At 41.4% G+C, this 18529-nt stretch overlaps 1 protein-coding gene across 2 annotated transcripts in view; it reads left to right on the forward strand.

Annotated features, from left to right (window-relative positions):
- Nucleotides 1-18529, forward strand: part of LYPD6 (LY6/PLAUR domain containing 6) — a 128186-nt gene that overhangs the window by 91627 nt on the left and 18030 nt on the right. For both annotated transcript variants that reach the window (XM_029605446.1, XM_029605447.1), the window contains exon 2: nt 4763-4949. In XM_029605446.1, the coding sequence (XP_029461306.1) occupies nt 4832-4949 (118 nt within the window). In that variant the 5' untranslated portion in view covers nt 4763-4831. The remainder of the gene's footprint in view (nt 1-4762; nt 4950-18529) is intronic.

Here is an 18529-nt window from a genome sequence, read left to right on the forward strand (position 1 = left end):
GTTCCAAGCTCCATGTCTATGTTCCAGGCTCCTGACTCCCAGACTTGGACTGTTCCCACCGCAAGGGCACACCTACTCTTTGTCCCACGCTGGAGAGTTTCCGGTTGTGCTCTGTTCCATTGTCAGCGTAACTGAATTGCCAAGCCTTGAGCATCCCGAGCTCAAGGCCGACGCAAGCTCCAACAAATATATTTGTGTCTCTTACATCAAATTTCTTCCTTTTATGTTCTTAAATAAATTAATACTCAAAAAACTTGAAAAATGGGAAAATAATGATTTTTCTCTAGCTAATATAAATGTTTCCTTGGGGGGAGCCAGTACTCATTTTGCTGATTATTACTTATGCTTTTTGTTGTGCTCAGATATTTTAACAGCATGTAAAACACAACACAATTTCCATCAAGAAGATACTCTTCCTTCACCTCTTCTTTGGAATTTGCACAATCAATAGGACAGTATCAAATATAATATCCATAAAAATGTACAATATTAGTAAAATACCTAACAAGAGTACACACACAACTTTTTAACCTGCACAAACCAACCTGGTATTCAAACACAAAATACCCCACATAAGTTATGTTTGAAGATCTTGTTACATGAATAAAAAGTGCATGTGTAATTTAAGCAGTTTAAAATATAGGGGTAAAATATGAGGAAATTAATTACATATACATTTTTTTTAAATTAAGGGCCTGATTCACTAAGTTTTTTTTCCCCTCTACATGGAATGGGAGAAAAAAAAGTATGTGCTTTTAAATAACTATAAATTAGAGATGTGCAGGGAAAAACATTTTGTTTCAGTGTTTTTTTTATTTACTTTTGGGGTTTTTTGCCCCTGAAGTATTGTTTTGTTTAAAGTTTATTTCTATAGATTATAGAAACAAAATAAATATTTTTAAATAACCCCCCAAACAAAAAAAAAAGGAAGCAGGGTCTTCTAAGGCTCCCCTGAGCACAATCCCACTGTTGCAGGTGTGGATCCTTGCACCAAGGTAGAGTTGGTGCAACCTGCAGGTCCCTATCATCGGTAGGTGTTCTTAGATGAGGTAGAGACCCAACTGAAGCTTCGCCTTTACCATCCCTCGTTCCCCTCGGGTTGAGCTTTCGTGTGCCGTGGATGACAGAGATTCTTCAACATAACAAGATTGTAGTACCTGGGAACTGGAGTATCTTGAGATGGGCAAGGGTCAGTAGCAGGCGGTAATCAGATAGAATCCAGAGTCAGGCAGAGGTCGATTATTGAGTATCCATCCGTGGGAAAGGCGAGATAGAGAGGCAGGATAGGAGGAAGAGGAGCAAGACAGAAGTCAAAATACACTGAAGAAATGAAGACTGATTGCAGGAACAGAAGATAAAGGCAGAAGCTGGAACTGGAGACAAAAACAAGCTGGAACTAGAGATGAAGATAAACTGGAACTGGAGTCGAAGACACAGGCAACTCACCATCAAACAAAGCAGGCTGATCTGTTGCTGAGGCACTGGAATCATATCAGGAGAGACCTTTTGAAGGCCTCAGTGGCAGATGTCATCAGTGGGAGCCTTGGGGGATTTCTCACTGTGGTCCCTTTAAATTCTGAGGAGGGACATGCATGCGCCTAAAGCAGCACGCCACGCAGGAAGTCAGCAGCGTTGTCCTTCCGCATCGAAGAGTGATGGGACGGTCCAGGGCAAGGGTTGCTGTTAGCGTCTTCCACTCGTCGGTGGCATTCTGCCGCATTGTAGAGCGACTGGCACTGGGGAAAAGGTAAGAGCGGTGGTCCATGGGGCAACCCATAGACTACCGATTGTAACATCCACCCAACCCCAAAGTGCTAGGGCCAGAAACCTCCCCAGCCCACATTTACCTGATCCATGGGGATCCATCAGAGCCTAGCCCCATCCTTGAGGCTCAGCCCCAATGCCAAGGCCTAGGCCCAATGCCAGGGCCAGACCTGAGGCCCAGTTCCGACACCTAGATCTAGGCCCTGGCCCGACACCTGGTCCTTGTACAAGGTGTAGGCCTAGGCATGATGCACCGCCACTCATGGAAATTTCTCAGAGGTTTCTTTTATTGCCCTGTCCCCCAGCATCAGCACAGCTTTTTCCCCCGCTCACCCCCTCCCTAGAAGCATCTGCACTGCCTGTATTCCACCAGCCCCAGTAGAAACAGCCTCCTTAGGCCAAGCTTCTCCCCCCAGCCCAGCAATGCCTGCCCTTTCAAGCCAAGCTCCTCTCCTCAGTAACAGCACAGCTTGCTCCCCCCCTACCCCCCAGCAGCCCAAGCCCCAGCCACTCTAGTCTCCAAATATCAAACTCGTTCTATGAGAGCTAGGAGCTCTTTATACTGACTGCCCACATTCAACCTCTCACAGAGAGAAAATAATATATATGGCACTCAGTTCAAAACACCAGATAGTTGTCACCTCAGTGCTGAACTACTTTCTGAATCTTAATTTTGTTCATTTCCTAGCAATTTAGGGCCAGATTTTAATACCTACGCGCGGGCGTACATTTGTGCGTGCAACATGTTATAAAATCTGGGGTCGGCGTGCGCAAGGGGGTGCACAATAGTGCACCTTCCGTGCGCCGAGCCCTTGGGGAGCCCTGCTGGCTTTCCCCGTTCCTTTCAAGGCTGCTCCGAAATCGGAGGGAACTTTTCTTCCGCCCCCGCCCCCACCTTTCCCTCCCTTCCCCTACCAAACCCGCCCCCCAGCCCTACCTAAACCCCCCCTAACCTTTATTTTATAAGTAGCGCCTGCCTCCGGGCAGGCGTAGGTTGTGTGCACCGCCGCCGGCTGGCCCGTGATCCCGGGCACAGCGACAAATGGCCACTGTGCCTGGAGCTCCGGCCCTGCCCCCAGACTGCCCCGCCCACTCCCCGCCCCTTTTTTCAAGCCCCAGGACTTACACACGTCCCGGGGCTTTACGCGTGCGGCTGGGCCTTTTGAAAATAGGCCCGGCGTGTGTAACCCCCCCTACGCACATAAATCCTCCTGGATTTACGTAGGGCTTTAAAAATCTGCCCCTTAATATTTATAAGGGAGTAGGGCTGTTGAAACTAATCTAAAGTACTTTTAATCTGTTAGTTTATTTTATATTGTTCTTTGGTGATCCTCCAGATACTACAACTATCTACCCAGTTAAACACCTTATTGACCCTCATTTTGAACTAATTCAATTAAACTCTGGAATTTGTTGCCAGGGGATGTGGTTAGTGCAGTTAGTGTATCTGGGTTTAAAAAAGGTTTGGATAAGTTCTTGGTGGAGAAGTCCATTACCTGCTATTAATCAAGCTGACTTAGAAAATAGCCACTGCTATTACTAGCATCAGTAGCATAGGATAGACTTAGGTTTTGGGTACTTGCCCGGTATTTGTGACTTGGATTGGCCACTGTTGAAAACAGGATGCTGGGCTTGATGGACCCTTGGGCTGACCCAGTATGGCATGTTTTTATGTTCTTAATTCTCTATTATTATATCAAATAAACCTGTTGTAGAAATTTTGTGGCACATACCTTCCAAACTTCTGCTGCTAGAAAGAAGGGAGAAGGTGGAAGCTAGGCTGTGGAAGCTGTAACCTAGATGGCTCATGGTGTCTTTTACAGTTCTCTGCTGGGGTTTCTGAGCAATTTATGCAAATAAATCTCCTAGGTTTCTGCAGCTGGAAACAGTGCAGGGGCTCTGGAAGCTGAAATCTAGCCAGCTCATGGATTCCTCTAATGGGGTTGCTGGGAGAAGTATGTAAATGAACTTTGAGGTCCTATGGTGCTAGAATGAATGCAGGTAGTGAAATTTAGAAGGCTCAAATTGTCCTCTGGAGTTCTCTACTGGGAATACAAGCCTTCCAGTTCTCTGCTGCTGGAAACAGTGTGGGGCTGTGGAAGCTGAATCCTAGAAAGCTCATGGTGTCCCCTGGATTACTTTGCTGAGGCTGCTGGGAGAAGTATGCGGATGAGCCTTCTAGTCCTCTGCGGCAGACAAACAGACATCAGTTCCTTTTAAGAACATTATATATCTCTGTCTATCTATCTATATCTATATAGATAGATATATAGAGATGCTTTTTAAAATTATGTGGAGAAAATAATTTGTTAATAAGAATATTTTTCTTATGAATTGAGAATTTGGCAACCATCAGGAACTCTGTTCTTTGGTACTGCTATAGGCACCATTCAGAGACTATTAATGGACTGCACCACTCCTCCGGTCATGTCTGCCCTTAGATACAATACAAGGATAAGGAGCAGGCAGGCAGTACCCAGAGCAAAACCAGAAATCATTGAGAACATGATGTTTTGAATTAACTAAGTTACAGTACTCCTTTAAACAGAATAAAAAATGATATGCATTTGAAAAAAGTTATGTTTATAGAACTCCCCTTTCCTCTCTAAGTAGGCACCCTTTCAGAGTAACTGAGCCTAGACTTTATACTGCTAATGCCTATATCTTCTGGTTTCTAATAACAGATACATGAAATGAAGCTGCAATCATATTAGCTGGAAAATCTTTAACACTGGCTCCCTTTCACTGGTCTTTGTGTTGGAAATAGATGGATTCCATTAAAATTCAATCTCTCCTGATAAAAATCAGAATGGGATTTTCCAGGTGATGGTTCCCGATGGAACTGTAGTAGCACTGGTTACAGTAAGATGTTGATGGAATTGCACCAAATGATATTTATGCCTTTCTCTGTTTAGAAGAGATGGTCAGATCAGTTACTTAGAATGGCTATTGCGTTTTTAACTTCATTATGCTTAGTTGACTTTATCTGTGTTTATAGGTGTATTTTCCCTCGATTTATAAGAAGCTAGCTCACTGGAAGCCTGAATGAGTGAGATCCCTCTCTGCAATGGAACCCTGGCCGGGCTTGGCCTGGGTCCTGCTCCTGAGTTTCATGGCTGACTTGCTCAAAACAGGCCATTCAAGAGACTTCACAGTGAAAGATATTATCTACCTTCACCCTTCAAGTAAGATTTATTCTGTATGCTTTAGATATGGCTGTTTCGAATTAGGAGGCGGGGTGGGGAAGAGGGTTCAGGGAAAGGAAATCAGAAACCAAGAGCGGGAAAAGCTTCATGTTGGATATGGCACAGAGGAATAGGTTGATGCTATAAAAGTAAAAGAATTGAAACTTTGTGTATGATCATAAATTCAAAAATGGCTTGTCCTTCACAGAGGAGCTGTTCTTGGTAAAGGGAAAAGTTCATGGGTTTGCTTCAATGGTAATGAAATACCCCACTTACACTGATGAATTATCTGAGATACTGAAGCTGATTTGAATTGAATGACTTTATAGTTTCTCTACCAAGGGCCCTTCTGCCTCATGTTGGTGAAATTATGGAAGCTTTTCTCGGGAAAGTCTTTATTTTCCATCAGCATTCTTTCCAGGCTCATTAAGGGGCCTGCTTACTAACATAGGTTAGCACAAGTGTTTATGTGCACGCAACACCTGTGGTAGTTAACACTGCTGCCTAATGCATGCTAAAGTGGTGTTAACATAAAGCATTATGAAAATGAGTGAATGATAGGCAAAATACACAGCAAGAGGAAATGTGAAAAAAAAGGATTTGCTTCCACAAAAAAGTAGGGGAGTAGCTTGCTTGATACGGCGGTTACTACCCAAAACCAAATAAGCCTGATACTTCACTTTCAATGATATCCAGCATAGTTCTCTGCTTCAGTGGCAGGGGGAATGATGAAAAGATCTCTGCTTCAACGGCAGGGGGATTGTTGAAAAGATAATTTATATTCGGACAACAACCAACAAGGACTGAGTTGCACAGGCTGGATAAACATGCGTGGGAGTAACTTGCTATGACGGCAGTTACTACCCCTAAACAATTAGCTAGATACTTCACTTAGATGCAGCTCCAACACTGCTAACTACATTGATGGCGGGGGTGGAAGGGAAATAGAACAAAAAAAAGTCACTTACAAGGGACAAGAGTAACAGATAAGTATAGGGAAAAAAAAAGTGAAAGCTTGCTGGGCCGACTGGATGGACCGTTTGGTCTTCTTCTGCCGTCATTTCTATGTTTCTATATGTTTCATTTGTTAGAATGAGGAAATCAAATGCACGTTAATGATGCTAAATTTAACATAGATGGCGTTAACACACAAAATCTTATCCACACCTTCAGAAGTGTAGTTAACTTCTTATGTTCACGCTGGTGTGGCACTTTGTATTTCCAAATGTTTGCATCTCATTAGTTAGTAATGCTTGTCTGTTATTGTGGGTAATAAAATTGATGCATTACTGCTCAAATTTAACACAGCTTAATAAGCAGACCCCTTAAGTTTGTTGCTCTCTGTATATTTCATCATAACGATCTCTCATGTTCCTTTATGTAAAAATACCATCCCACTAGCATAATAGCAGTTTCCATCAGTGAAATTTTGATTTTATGCACGAAAGATTTGTTTGTATTTACTAAGAAGCAAATATTTTACTGTGGTTGCACTGAGTCTGAATTCATTTTCATAGAAATCTGATGGCAGAAAAGGACCATCTGGCCTATCTAGTCTGTCCATCCATACCAACTATTCAGCTTTATAATTCCTGCTGCTTCGTTAGAGATCTTCTCTGTTTATCCCATACTCTGTTTATCCCATTCTTTCCCATGGAGGTGATGGTGTCTCCATCACCTCCATGGGGAGGCAGTTCCATGTACCCAGTGTCCTCTCTGTAAAGTGTTCTGTATTTTATAAAAGATAGATTCTTGTCCGCTTCAGCAAGCAACCTCAATAAATCGGTCATGGTGACATTCGCCAGTTCCTTGGCTACCCCCACATCTTCAAAAATAAGGGGAATCACAGTAGGGAGGGGATCTCAGCAGCTAAATGAGATATACTCACTGGGCTGATAGAAATACAACCCACTGAAAGCAGCTGAAATGATCTCCACATCCTTTTGGCTAGCAGAAGCCAAGACAATAACCACGGTTGAAGGCATATCCCCACCGAACAAACATATACTGGCAGACTGACCTGGGTGGCTGGGTTCATCTGGACTTAATGAGGCTCCAGGCAAGGTGAAAACAGCATTCAAGTTACTGTTTGGTGGCTCAGTGCACCAGAATTGATCATCCACTGAAACCCTTTATCATAACGGATTGGAGAAGAGGCCAGCGGCTTAGTTTTCCTTTTCCTCCACTTCGGACAGTACAGGCGTGCCCCTTTGGCATGCGGCTTCGGCTGCTTCGCCGGTGGCTGTGCACCACAGGGCCCTTGATTAAATAGATGGCAAGGCGGTGCTTAATGCCAACACCACACCACTCACGGGTGATGAGAGGGCTGCTGCACTCAACTCGCCACCATTGCAAAAGGAACAGCTGACCATTCCTAGATGTCCCGGCAGCTCCCACAGCGTCTCCTCCATATTCTCCCATCTCCTCCCCCCCCCCATATATTTTTTAAATCGGTAGGAAAGTACATCTATTCAATGCATTGTTATATGTGGTTTCAATGCATTTCATGTATTCTTGCATAAGCATACATATGCATGTATGTTGTGGGGTAAAAATATACGTATTTTATAATACATACGTATGTGGTATGCAAAAGTTATAATACTATGGCAAAACTACGCACGGCCATATACTTGCATATATACTGCTGCATACATTTGTTCAAAATGTTAAGCCCATGCATAACAGTGCATTTTGTAGCATTAAATTTTAGTTGTCAGACACTAGACCATTCCTCGAGTTTCACTAGATCCCCCCTCATATCTGTGCTAGTTATTTATTTATTTAGTTAGTTTCTTTATTTAATTAAACAACTTATATTCCGCAAAGTCACTACATTCAGTGCGGATAACAGCTTCCATACATACATAATGTTGAAAAATTATACATACAGATTGTAGATTTTGGTATCATTGACAAAAAGGTAAACCTTTCCTAATAATCCTTTCACAATGTCGCTTACAAAAATGCTGAAAAGAACTGGTCCAAGGACTGATCCCTGTGGCACACCACTGTATTCTTGTGGATATAATCATAACCACAGGTTATAGGGAAATTTAGACCCTACAAAGTCCTTAAAGCTGAATCAATAGTTTGATTTTGTTTCTAAAATGTTGTTCTTTTAGTTATTTGTAACTGACTCCCCAATACTCAATACTACCAAGTTCCATTTAATTACTACAAATGCTTTGGCCTTGGCACTTGAAAAACTGGTAGGATCCAAATGAGTCCCTGCAAGGATTTGAGCTTTACGCTCACCTGAATGGGTTTTTCCATAAAGGGTTAATTTGCATAATACTCAGTATTACAGTCAAACTTATACACTAAATCTGGTTCCAGACATGAATCAGCATGTTTTCTTGTGGGTGACCTAACCATCTCTGTTCAGAGTTCACCATAATCCCAATTAGTATGCTCTGCTGAGAAGCAAAGAGGTGAATTTTAAGACCCGCGCGCGAAGGGCGCACATGTGCGCCCGTTTGCTGACGCGCACATGGACGCAGCGGTTTTATAACATATGTTGTGTACACACTTGTGTGTTATCGAATCGGCTATACATGTGGACATGTGCACACGATTTTATATCGATATGTGCATGTGCACGCAAATGCCGCCTCCTGTGTGTAAGTGGGGGGAATTTGGTAACTGGGCGTCAACGCAATAGCCCTTTCTCAAGTTTGCTCCCAGTTCACCACAGTAAAGGAGAGGACTTCCTAATCCCCCTAGCTAACTTGCCTCCCTTTTACACTATCAACCCCGACCCTTAAAACCCTGCTGACTAGCACATTTTATTTGTTACATGAGTTACACGAAATCCATAGCAGAAGTAAAGTTACGCAGTAGGATACGCTTGTGCACATAAATACTTACACGCAGACTTGATGCCACAAGCTTGGTCCTCCCAGACGTCACCCATGCCCTGCCCCTTTTTGGCTATTTGTGATTTTTGCACGTTGAGGAAGATACACGTGTACCCACGCGGGTTTTAAAATTCACGCAGCGCGCACCGAGCTGAGTCGCACGCAGATCTCCCGGCTTTGGCACACCTAGGGGTTTTAAAATCTACCAGAAAGTGCCTTCACAGGAAACAATACATTGTCTTTCTGCCTCTATTCAGCTGCAAGTGTCATCTGAACGCCATGCCACTTGTGCCTTCAGAAATTCTCATTATCACCTCTCTTTGAGTGGACACCTTGGAAGATATCAACAATGACATCATTATGACCTTCCTGGTTCCAGGAACCAATTCATCACCTCTTTGATTCCTTAAAAAAAAAAGTCACCTGCATTCCTCTTGCATATAAATATTGGCTTTTCTGCTTCATCAGTATATGCAAGGAAGGAGAAAGAAGAAAGGAATCTATACAGAAAAAAGACAGATTTTAGACACAATTGACTCTGCCTCAACAGTAAGTACTTCTGATTGCTTCTTTAACATGGTTGAAGAAGATAATGCTATAGTCTTTCAGCCTGCATTTTCCAGGGAGTGAATGGGAATGCTCCTCTTTTTCGTTATATGCTTATGTGAAGGCTTTTTTTTGGGGGGGAGGGGGCAATGGTGTTCTATTTTTTTACACTTTATTGTACCATTATGTTTTGGGTTTTTTTTATCTACAGTTCAGAGTCAAAGAAGTGGAGCTATATGTCTGAAGAAATGATCAGATTAACTTTCACGAATAGTATAGCAGTGATTCAACATTTGAGGGATATTCCAATACTGAAGATCCCAACTTTCTTCCAAGGGTTGATGATTGCTCTGCATCTGAACATTTAATTTCTTAGGAAGGTTCATCCAGCAGTGATGGCAAAGACGCTTGTGCCAGCAGCCAAGAGGCCAATTCTTCCAGTGTTACAGGGAAGAAGAGCATCCTGTGACCAGCATGATAAGAGGCAGACCAAGGGCTTTACAGTCCAGGAAACCCTAGTGATCACACCCTGAGAATATCCCAGATCTTGCCACCATAAGAGGCAGAAATAGCAGGTTATAGCAAAAAGCTTCATAGCAGGTGTGTAGCGAAATGGTGGCCAAAGATATGTGCAAGAACGAGATGGGCCAACAGATGCAAGCCAGAGTGTCGGTATTTCAGAAACGTTTGCCCTGTTTTTTGTCTAACAATATTTTGTCTATAATGCTGAGAGAAAAAAATAGGAAGGCACAGCCTAAATTCAGGGAGTGGAAAAAAGTCATACTTATAACATAAAAATATGGACGCATCTGGATAGTACAGAACTGAAAGCACACATAGGCTTCCGCATTTTGAACGTCTTGTTCCATGCAGGTCACGAAACCCTGAAAGAGTTGTGATTTCCATATACAGGGTATTCTTCTTGTTTTCGTGCCACGAGTCTGGAAAGACTGCAGCAAATAGCAGAGCAAGCACATTTTGATAATGAAGTTACACTGGAGGAAAAGAGAGTTGTGAACAGGTTTGCTGCCCTCTGTGATTGATGCGTGACACTGAGTAGAGTAACTTGGAAAATGGTATATATTAGGGATACAACTGACTGAGGATGAGCAACTGGTAGCTTTCAGAGTCGCTTTCCCATTAGACAAACCCTCAAAATGTGCATGAAGATTTGATAGTGCTGTTATGCAGCAACATCGTAGCCCCTGAATGAGGAAGCTACTTGGGCAAACAAGTTGGCGAAGAATAGCACGAGCAGGTAGTCATGTTATAAAGACTTGTTAGGGAAGAATGTTGTGGGTATCATAAGGAGAAACAAGGCTGACATTTCAAATGAAATGCAGCCTTACCCAAAACAGAGAAATTGTCATCCCTTTGCTTTTGTAGGGGATCTTACCTTAGTTGCTTATTTGCCCAGGAAATCCAAAGCAGTAATGTTGCTACCAACAATGCACTATGGCATGACAGTAGTTGTAGAGGAAAAAAGTCACTTATCATTATGGACTATAAGAAAACCAAAGGTGGCGTGGACAACTTGGATCACTTAGTACATATGACTACTTGCAAATGTAAAACAATTGACCAATGACATTGTTTTTAATTTGATGTTAGTGCAATTGCCAGACTTGTTGTTTGGATGAGATCAGCAGATTACTTTGATAAAGACAGTGGCTATGTTTTATTCAGCTGGGAGAGCAGTTGATTGATAGATTGATGAAACGAAGACTTCAAATACCAATAATATGACAATGATAATCAGAACTGCATTGATTGGACTGGACTACAAAATCTCAGTATCCACCACTAAGCTTGCTGAGGGAAAAGGGGCACATTGTCCTATCTGTCCCAGAGCAACAGACCGCAAATCACAAAGATATTCTGAGGAGTGGAAAAGGTTGTGTGTGGAGAGCACGAGTACCATAAAGCTGTGTTCTGATGGTGTTCGGTGAAAAAACTAATCTTGGTGTATGCATCTTATTACTTGATACTTTCAGCTTTAGTCACTGAAAACAATGTTTATTCCTGAGAAAAAGTTTTTCCCAATGTTTATAAAAACTAAAAATGTATTTTCTTGGGAGATAGCATTACATTTTTTTTTTATAAACAAAAAGCTTAACAAAATTAAGTAACTTATGTTTATAAAACATGTTACATTGTACTATTTATTGGGTCGGGTTCCAAAAGGACTCCAAATTGCATCCTTGTCAATTTATGGGGTCTGAATGCCCCCCAAACAGTATTTAATGGTTTTATTTTCATGACAGGCAATGGGAGTTAATTGCACCTACAGATTCCAACTTCTTACTGTGTAAAATAAGGTTTCATAATACAAATCTAAAAAAAAAATAACCTAAAGAACAGCGAATTGGTACAGTGTGAGTAGAATCATTCCAGCGGATTATATGTTGAACAAGCAGGACATTGAAGGGTGTGCATTATTATGAGATTATCCACCCTACATCTCCGCTTTGCTAGGTGGAGGCTTAAGGCGTAGCCAAACATCTAATCCCACCAAGTATGTTTAATCTCATTATCAACATACAGCTCCAAGTACCTCATTGGCCTTATATAATGTATTATATAATTTTATATAAGAAAGCTTGCAGACATTGGTTGATCGGGAACTGGGAGTGTGTATCAGTCAGACACTCCACCTGTCACTGAGCCATCTGATAATATCTGTTACACCTTTTTCTCATCGTAGTATGCCAGTCACAGAGCTGGCCTCAGTCTGAAATTTTGTAAATTTTTAAACAATATGAGGTGGAACGACTGTAGAAGAACACAATTTTTTACCTTCCTGATTTTTATAAGAATTAATTTTAAAACAAGGGTAACTAAACAAAAACTTTTAAACATAGGTTTATCAAAGAATATAATACAACATCTTCTCTTTTGATAGATATTTTCAGCACATGTAAAGAGCAGTGTATGGCTACACATTTTCTTCATAGACACATTAGAGATGGTACTTAAGGAACCAAAAATTGACAGATTTCAAATAAAAAAAAGCCTTATTTCACTATAAAAATATCTTCAAGAAAAGTTGTAATTTCAACACAAACTTCCGATTGTATTCTTGTAATGTACTCCATTCTTAACCAAGGAAACTGTTGGGCATTTGTTGTAAAGTTTCTTTTTTCCCTTGTAGCTTCACCCTCTTTTTGGACCATATGCCCTTCTTTAGGATTTACTAACTTGTGTGATCAAGAGCCAAATGGGATTCTCTCACAGCTGCGGCAACAACTGTTTGAAACTTTATTTCGCTGCAGAAATGCTTTGAAGTAACAATGAAGAAAATTCCATACGTCTCACAGGATCCTCCACAATCTCTCCTTTTTTTTTTTTTTGCTGGCCATATCAGATGTGGTATCAATTGACAGTTTACAACAGACCGATATTCACTCACCAAGTCAAAGCCTATTTCCAGAGAGCTCTTCCACTCATTCATTCTCCTGATCGCTGTTTTCTTTTCATTGTAGAGAAACTGCTGGCTTGCTGTGGCATGAATGTGCTTGGGATTCAAGTCACAGGACAAGACGGCCATTAAGACATTTGAAAGACTTCCTGGCTAAGTGTTCATTAGCTAATCTGAGATGCACTCAGAAGGTCATGAATAACCCTCTTTTACAGGCCAGAATTATTTAAACAAATGAACCAAGCAGTCTGGTGAGGATCCATTTCTTGAAGGTTTGTTTACTGCTGTGTACCTTTAAACTCACCCTCCTTGGCACTCATTGAAGGCAGGCACACACCTAACCACATTACGTACCTTTGTAGACTACATTCACATCGTTGTTCTCAATATCAAAATGACCTCATTATAAGTAGAGAAAGCCCAAAACACCCCTCATTCAATAATGGCTTAGTAGGTTGCAAGATGTGCAATTGTAGTTTCAAAAAGATTTTTACAGTGTGATCGTCTCTGCAGTACTTGAGAAAACAGTATAGCTATAGATAATGAGCCCAACTTCCCAAACTGTTCACGGTACGCCATTTGTGCATGTAAGTGGGCCCATGGAGATTTCTGCTAGTATTTTATAAACAGTGCAGTGAGAGCCGCACAGTTTCTAAAATACCATTCTTTTTTGCTCCAACAGTACACATGCGTGGGTCGGTACACACGCATCTTTGTAATGTAGGAACACGCATACTTCCTCTACCCATTTTATAAAAATGCTTGTGTAATAACCCAGAATATAACGTGGACGTGGGTATATTATGAAGTGTGCACATACCCCGCTTCTTAAAATAATTAGCTCTTACAGGTACTTTGAATCACCAGTCCACCGATATTCCCACCAGTTCACCTACCCTCTCCAGCACTTCACCCTGAACCCCCACCAGTTCGCTCAATCCTTCTACCCAGGAAGTACAGACAAAACACATGCAATTTCAATTGCACAAGTCAGTTAGCAGGTGTAAAAGTGTACGGACAAGCTCGGTATTGTACATGCATTTACCACTTATAAAGCAGCTACTTGTGCGCACACTTACAAAACCCCGCCCTGGAAAGGCCCTGGTCCATCCCTGTTTTTCCCCTGTTCTTATTTACATATGCCACTGCAAGGATGCACATACTCGAGATTTATAAAATAGCGGATATGGGCTTAACTGCTACTTATGTACATATATGCTCATTTTATGCATGCGGCCCCCAAGTAACTCTTTGAAAACTACCTCCATTATGGTCTGATAATATTATACTATAGCTGTGGTCAGCTGGCAGAATTCAACTGATAGCTTAACTCATGCAAACACAGCATCTGAAGTCTTGATGAGTGGAAAGCAGTGCCTCAAAAAAGTAGTATTTGATTGGAGTCATTTGCTGTATAAAACCTGTAGGAGACAGTTTTACAGCACTCTCATTTTCCATTCAGGGGTAGGCTGTGTTTGCATTAATTTCACAGCCCTTCCTTTTTCACAGCACTTTGGAATGTGGGTGTCAACTTTCATCTTGCTCGCTCCGTTTCCTCCCTGGCTCTCCAGCGTCTGCTCGCCTCCCAGTCACCAGCTTTACAATACTTCACAAAACCCCATCTTCTCTAACTTTTGACACCTGTCACATGCTCCATGTAGTGTTCGCTTCTGGCCAGGACTATTGCAACAGCTTACTTGCTGGTCCTCCTGACTTTTCATGTCAGTCTCTCTGATTCCGTAAAACTCTGTGGTTCGTCTTTTCTTCTGATCCCTTCCTATTCTTAGCCTCTCCCTTTCTAGCTTTGCTGCCTTGGCTCCCTATGAAGTACACCTGCTACTTCATAATTCAAGCTTTTGTTTCTAAATGTATTCCTGGTCCCGCTCCCTGCTGTCTTTCTAATCTAATATCTTATGTGGAAACAGAGAATATGACAGCAAATAAGAACCACTCAGTTTGCTTTCTGATGCAATGCCATAGATTCTAGTTGATATCTGGCTTTCCATTTACTTCTCCTATGTTTAGCTCTTACTTTCTTGAATTGTAGTATTTAATTTTTCTCCACTGAGTGGCCATGCCATCTGTCCACCAGCCTTTCCATGCAGAAATGCTTTCTGATATTATTCCCGAGTCTGCCCCTTGGAGCCTGATATTCTGCCCCAGTGCTCTAGAGATCCTTTTCTAATATTTCCTGTCTCCCCTCTTCTAGGGTATACGCATATCGAAATCCTTATTTCATAGGGCTTTTAGTGAACATCCTGCACCGTTTTGGTAGCCATTCTCTAGCCAGTCTCTACTTCTGTATTCTTTGGGAGGAACAGTCCCCAGAGTTAGATACAGTACCCCATGCAAAGTCTCGCCGATATCCTGTACGGAGGCATTATCACCTCTGCCCGTCACCTTGTCTTCCTCTCCTCCATTAAACTCTCGCCGATCCTTCAGTTTTATACATCTTGCTACCCCATGCTTCTCGTGTTTGTGCCTTTCTCTTCTTGCCACGTTCCTTTGGACAAATTCTCACTGGATAGCCATAATGCCCTGCTTTCAAAGCCAATATTAGTGTCTTTAAATGATTTGGAAATACTTGGTTTCCTTGGTTATGTTCAATAAAATAAGAGATTTTTTTTTTGTCCAGTGTATTTTTTATGTCAATATAATCAAGGCATCAGTAGATGCAAATGATAATTTCCATACTGGGAAATTTTGGCTAGAATATGTCTTAACTTCTATGGTGTGTTAGAGGGGCTTCTAGAAGCCCCTTATTCAATTAGGTGGTGAAACAGAGAGTCTCACTTAGTAGAGCTTAGAGCTGGTGAAAGCCCCCTTGATTAAAAAAATTGGCAGCATATTGCCATATAGTTGAAAGGTGAATTTTCAAAAGTTTCATCATACATGCGTAAATCAGAGTCCATGAGTAAATTTACACAAGTAGAAAAGGGACAGGCCAGGGGCATTCTGGGAAGGGGGACAACATTTATGCGAGTTAGTTGCTATTTTATAAGCAATTTATGCATGTAAACAGCTGGTACAAGGGGACGAGGCACCCTAGGCAGCTTCTGCCTTGCGCCCCGCCCTCCCCCCTTGTCGCATCACCCCCACCTGGTCACACACACCCCCCCCCGGTCGCACTGCCTCCCCCATTAGGGGGCGGAAGCCATATGGGGCCGTGAGCGGCGGTGCCGCAGCAGCAAACAGGAGTGCCACCTCCCCCAGTCACGCCGCCACCCCACTCCTCTTTGGTGCCAGCGCTTGCGGCCCCACATGGTCGGCACCCTAGGCCTGGGTCTAGTACTTCTGCCGGCCCTGCATGTAAATGCAGCATTACTTCTTTCAATATCAGGAATAAGTGATCGCAAGCATCTTCAAAATGAAAAGAAAAATGACCTGGTAGAGGTTCTGGGTGAAATGGGGGACTTTAGGCTGAAGAGCCAGGAGAGTCTTCATAAGCTGCAGGTGGGTTGGGCAAACTAGTAGACTAATGAGACTGGTTATTTCATTGCCGCATGTTTTTAGGAAATTCCCCAGCCTACCCATGTAAAAGCTGATTTACAGAGGTAAATGCATGTAAATTATGCATGTTAAAGCTACTTGCATATCCCTCTAAAATTGGAAGAAAAGATACTCTTGTATATCATTTACGCTCACTTATCTGGCTAAATTTGACTTATCCAGCTAAGTAGCGCCTTTGCCAATACTAGGACAAGTTTGAACTTATCCGGCTAAGTAGCTGCACTTATCCGGCTAAGTAGCTGCACTTATCCGGCTAAGTAGCAGTACTTAGCTGGATAAATTGGAAATTATTCGGTTAAGTGTCACTACTTAGCTGGATAAGTCCGAACTTGCACAGCACAAGGATTTTACATACGTGAGCATGATTACGTGTACATGTACTTGTATTTTATAACCTATGCATATTGTATCTGTGCATGTTATAAAATACTGTAGCAACTTTGTGCACGCCCATATACACGTGCACAGCTTTGAACATTACCCTTTAAGAGTTTGGTTTCTAAAAGGATGACAGTCATTACATTTGTTAACAGAAAAGTTGCATGCCATATTTTATAAATTATATTTTTATTATTGTAATTGTATATTTTTCGTGTTTGTGCTGTTTATTGTATTGTAAGTTTTGAGATTTTGTATTGTATATCGCCTCGGGCAGTCACATTTTGACTGGAGAAATCATTTAGAAATGATTTTAAATAAATAAAATTAGAGTGAGAAATAGATCTTACATAATGTATAGATTCGAAATGGGCCAAAAAATCAAAATTGACATTCATAATGAGGACCTGGATATTGATTTCATAATATCCTTGGCTTTTATTTTAATTTGTCATCATGAGCCAGTAATCTCTGCCTGTAGTTAACTCCCAGACTTGAAATATTTTGTTCCATCTTTGGCACAGATAGTATTTATACTAGCAAAAACCAAAAGAACCAATATCCTAACCCATAAGTTATATATAATCAGACAATACTATTAATCGGTAGAAACACCTTCACTAGTATCATATAAAACTGTACAAGGCCATAGGCTTGGCTCAGCATACTTAAGGATAATCATGTACCATCAATATGGTATTCAACCAGCTTAGAAATTCAGTTGATCATAGCCAGCTTTGAAAACACTTTTTAAAATTTTTTTATATGCAATTAAAAACTTTTTCTACTTTGTCTCTTGGTTTGATTGCTCTCTGTTATATAACCAGCCCATACACAAATATTGTGATTATTACAAAATGACAACTCTGAGCACTTAGCTTCGTCCTGTTATCCTTATTGGATGTTTACTAAAGGCTGGAAACCTGCCTGACACTGACAGCATTTTGATGTCTCAAATATTTGCTTCAGCGGCTAGAGAGCTTCTGCAAAACAAAATCATCCAGGGTGAAAATATATCCCAATACCAGGAGATTTAACATTCCATATAATCACTTCTAACAAGTGATTCATTCGTACATGGTGCTTCGTGTCAAAAATACTCAGCATGTGACCTTATCTTTCATGCATTTTTAAAGAGACCTTAATCACATTCATATGCCTATAACGCAGATTTGTAATCGGCCTAATAAAACATATTCCATTCAACTTTTTATTTAGGGTGTATGATTCTACCATTTTCCAATTAAAAATGAAATGTTGCCCAGTGTGTATCAATTTGCGATTGAAGTCTCCTTCTCTTTTGTTGGGAGCTAACCGTAGCAATACCGCAAATCTCAGGTCATCTTCTGTGTGTGTATGATTATTCATGAATACATGTAGAAGAACATGTGAGCTGTAAATGTAGGAGTAAAACTGAAGCACCACTAGTAGACCATTGCAATAATCATATACACACAGAAGATGACCTGATATTTGCAGTATTGCTACAGTTAGTTCCCAACAAAAGAGAGGGAGACTTCAATCGCAGATTGATACAAACTGAGCAGTGTTTCATTTTTAATTGGAAAACGGCAGAACCATTCAGCCTAAGTAAAGAAGTTGAATGTTTTATTGAAATCTGAATTAAGTTCATTAGGTCGATTACAAATCTGCGTTATAGGCATATGGATGTGATTGGTTAAGGTCCCTTTAAAAATACGTGCGTAATGAGGTCACACGCTGAGCATTTTTGACACGAAGCACCAGGTTTGTATGAACTACCTGTTAGAAGTGTTAAATTTCCTGGTATAGGGATACATTTTCACCTAGGATGATTTTGTCTTGCAGAAGCTCTCTAGCCCCTGAAGCAGATGTTTGAGACATCAAAA

Source organism: Rhinatrema bivittatum, chromosome 6, assembly GCF_901001135.1.
Source record: "Rhinatrema bivittatum chromosome 6, aRhiBiv1.1, whole genome shotgun sequence".
In the NCBI taxonomy this organism is placed as follows: domain Eukaryota; kingdom Metazoa; phylum Chordata; class Amphibia; order Gymnophiona; family Rhinatrematidae; genus Rhinatrema; species Rhinatrema bivittatum.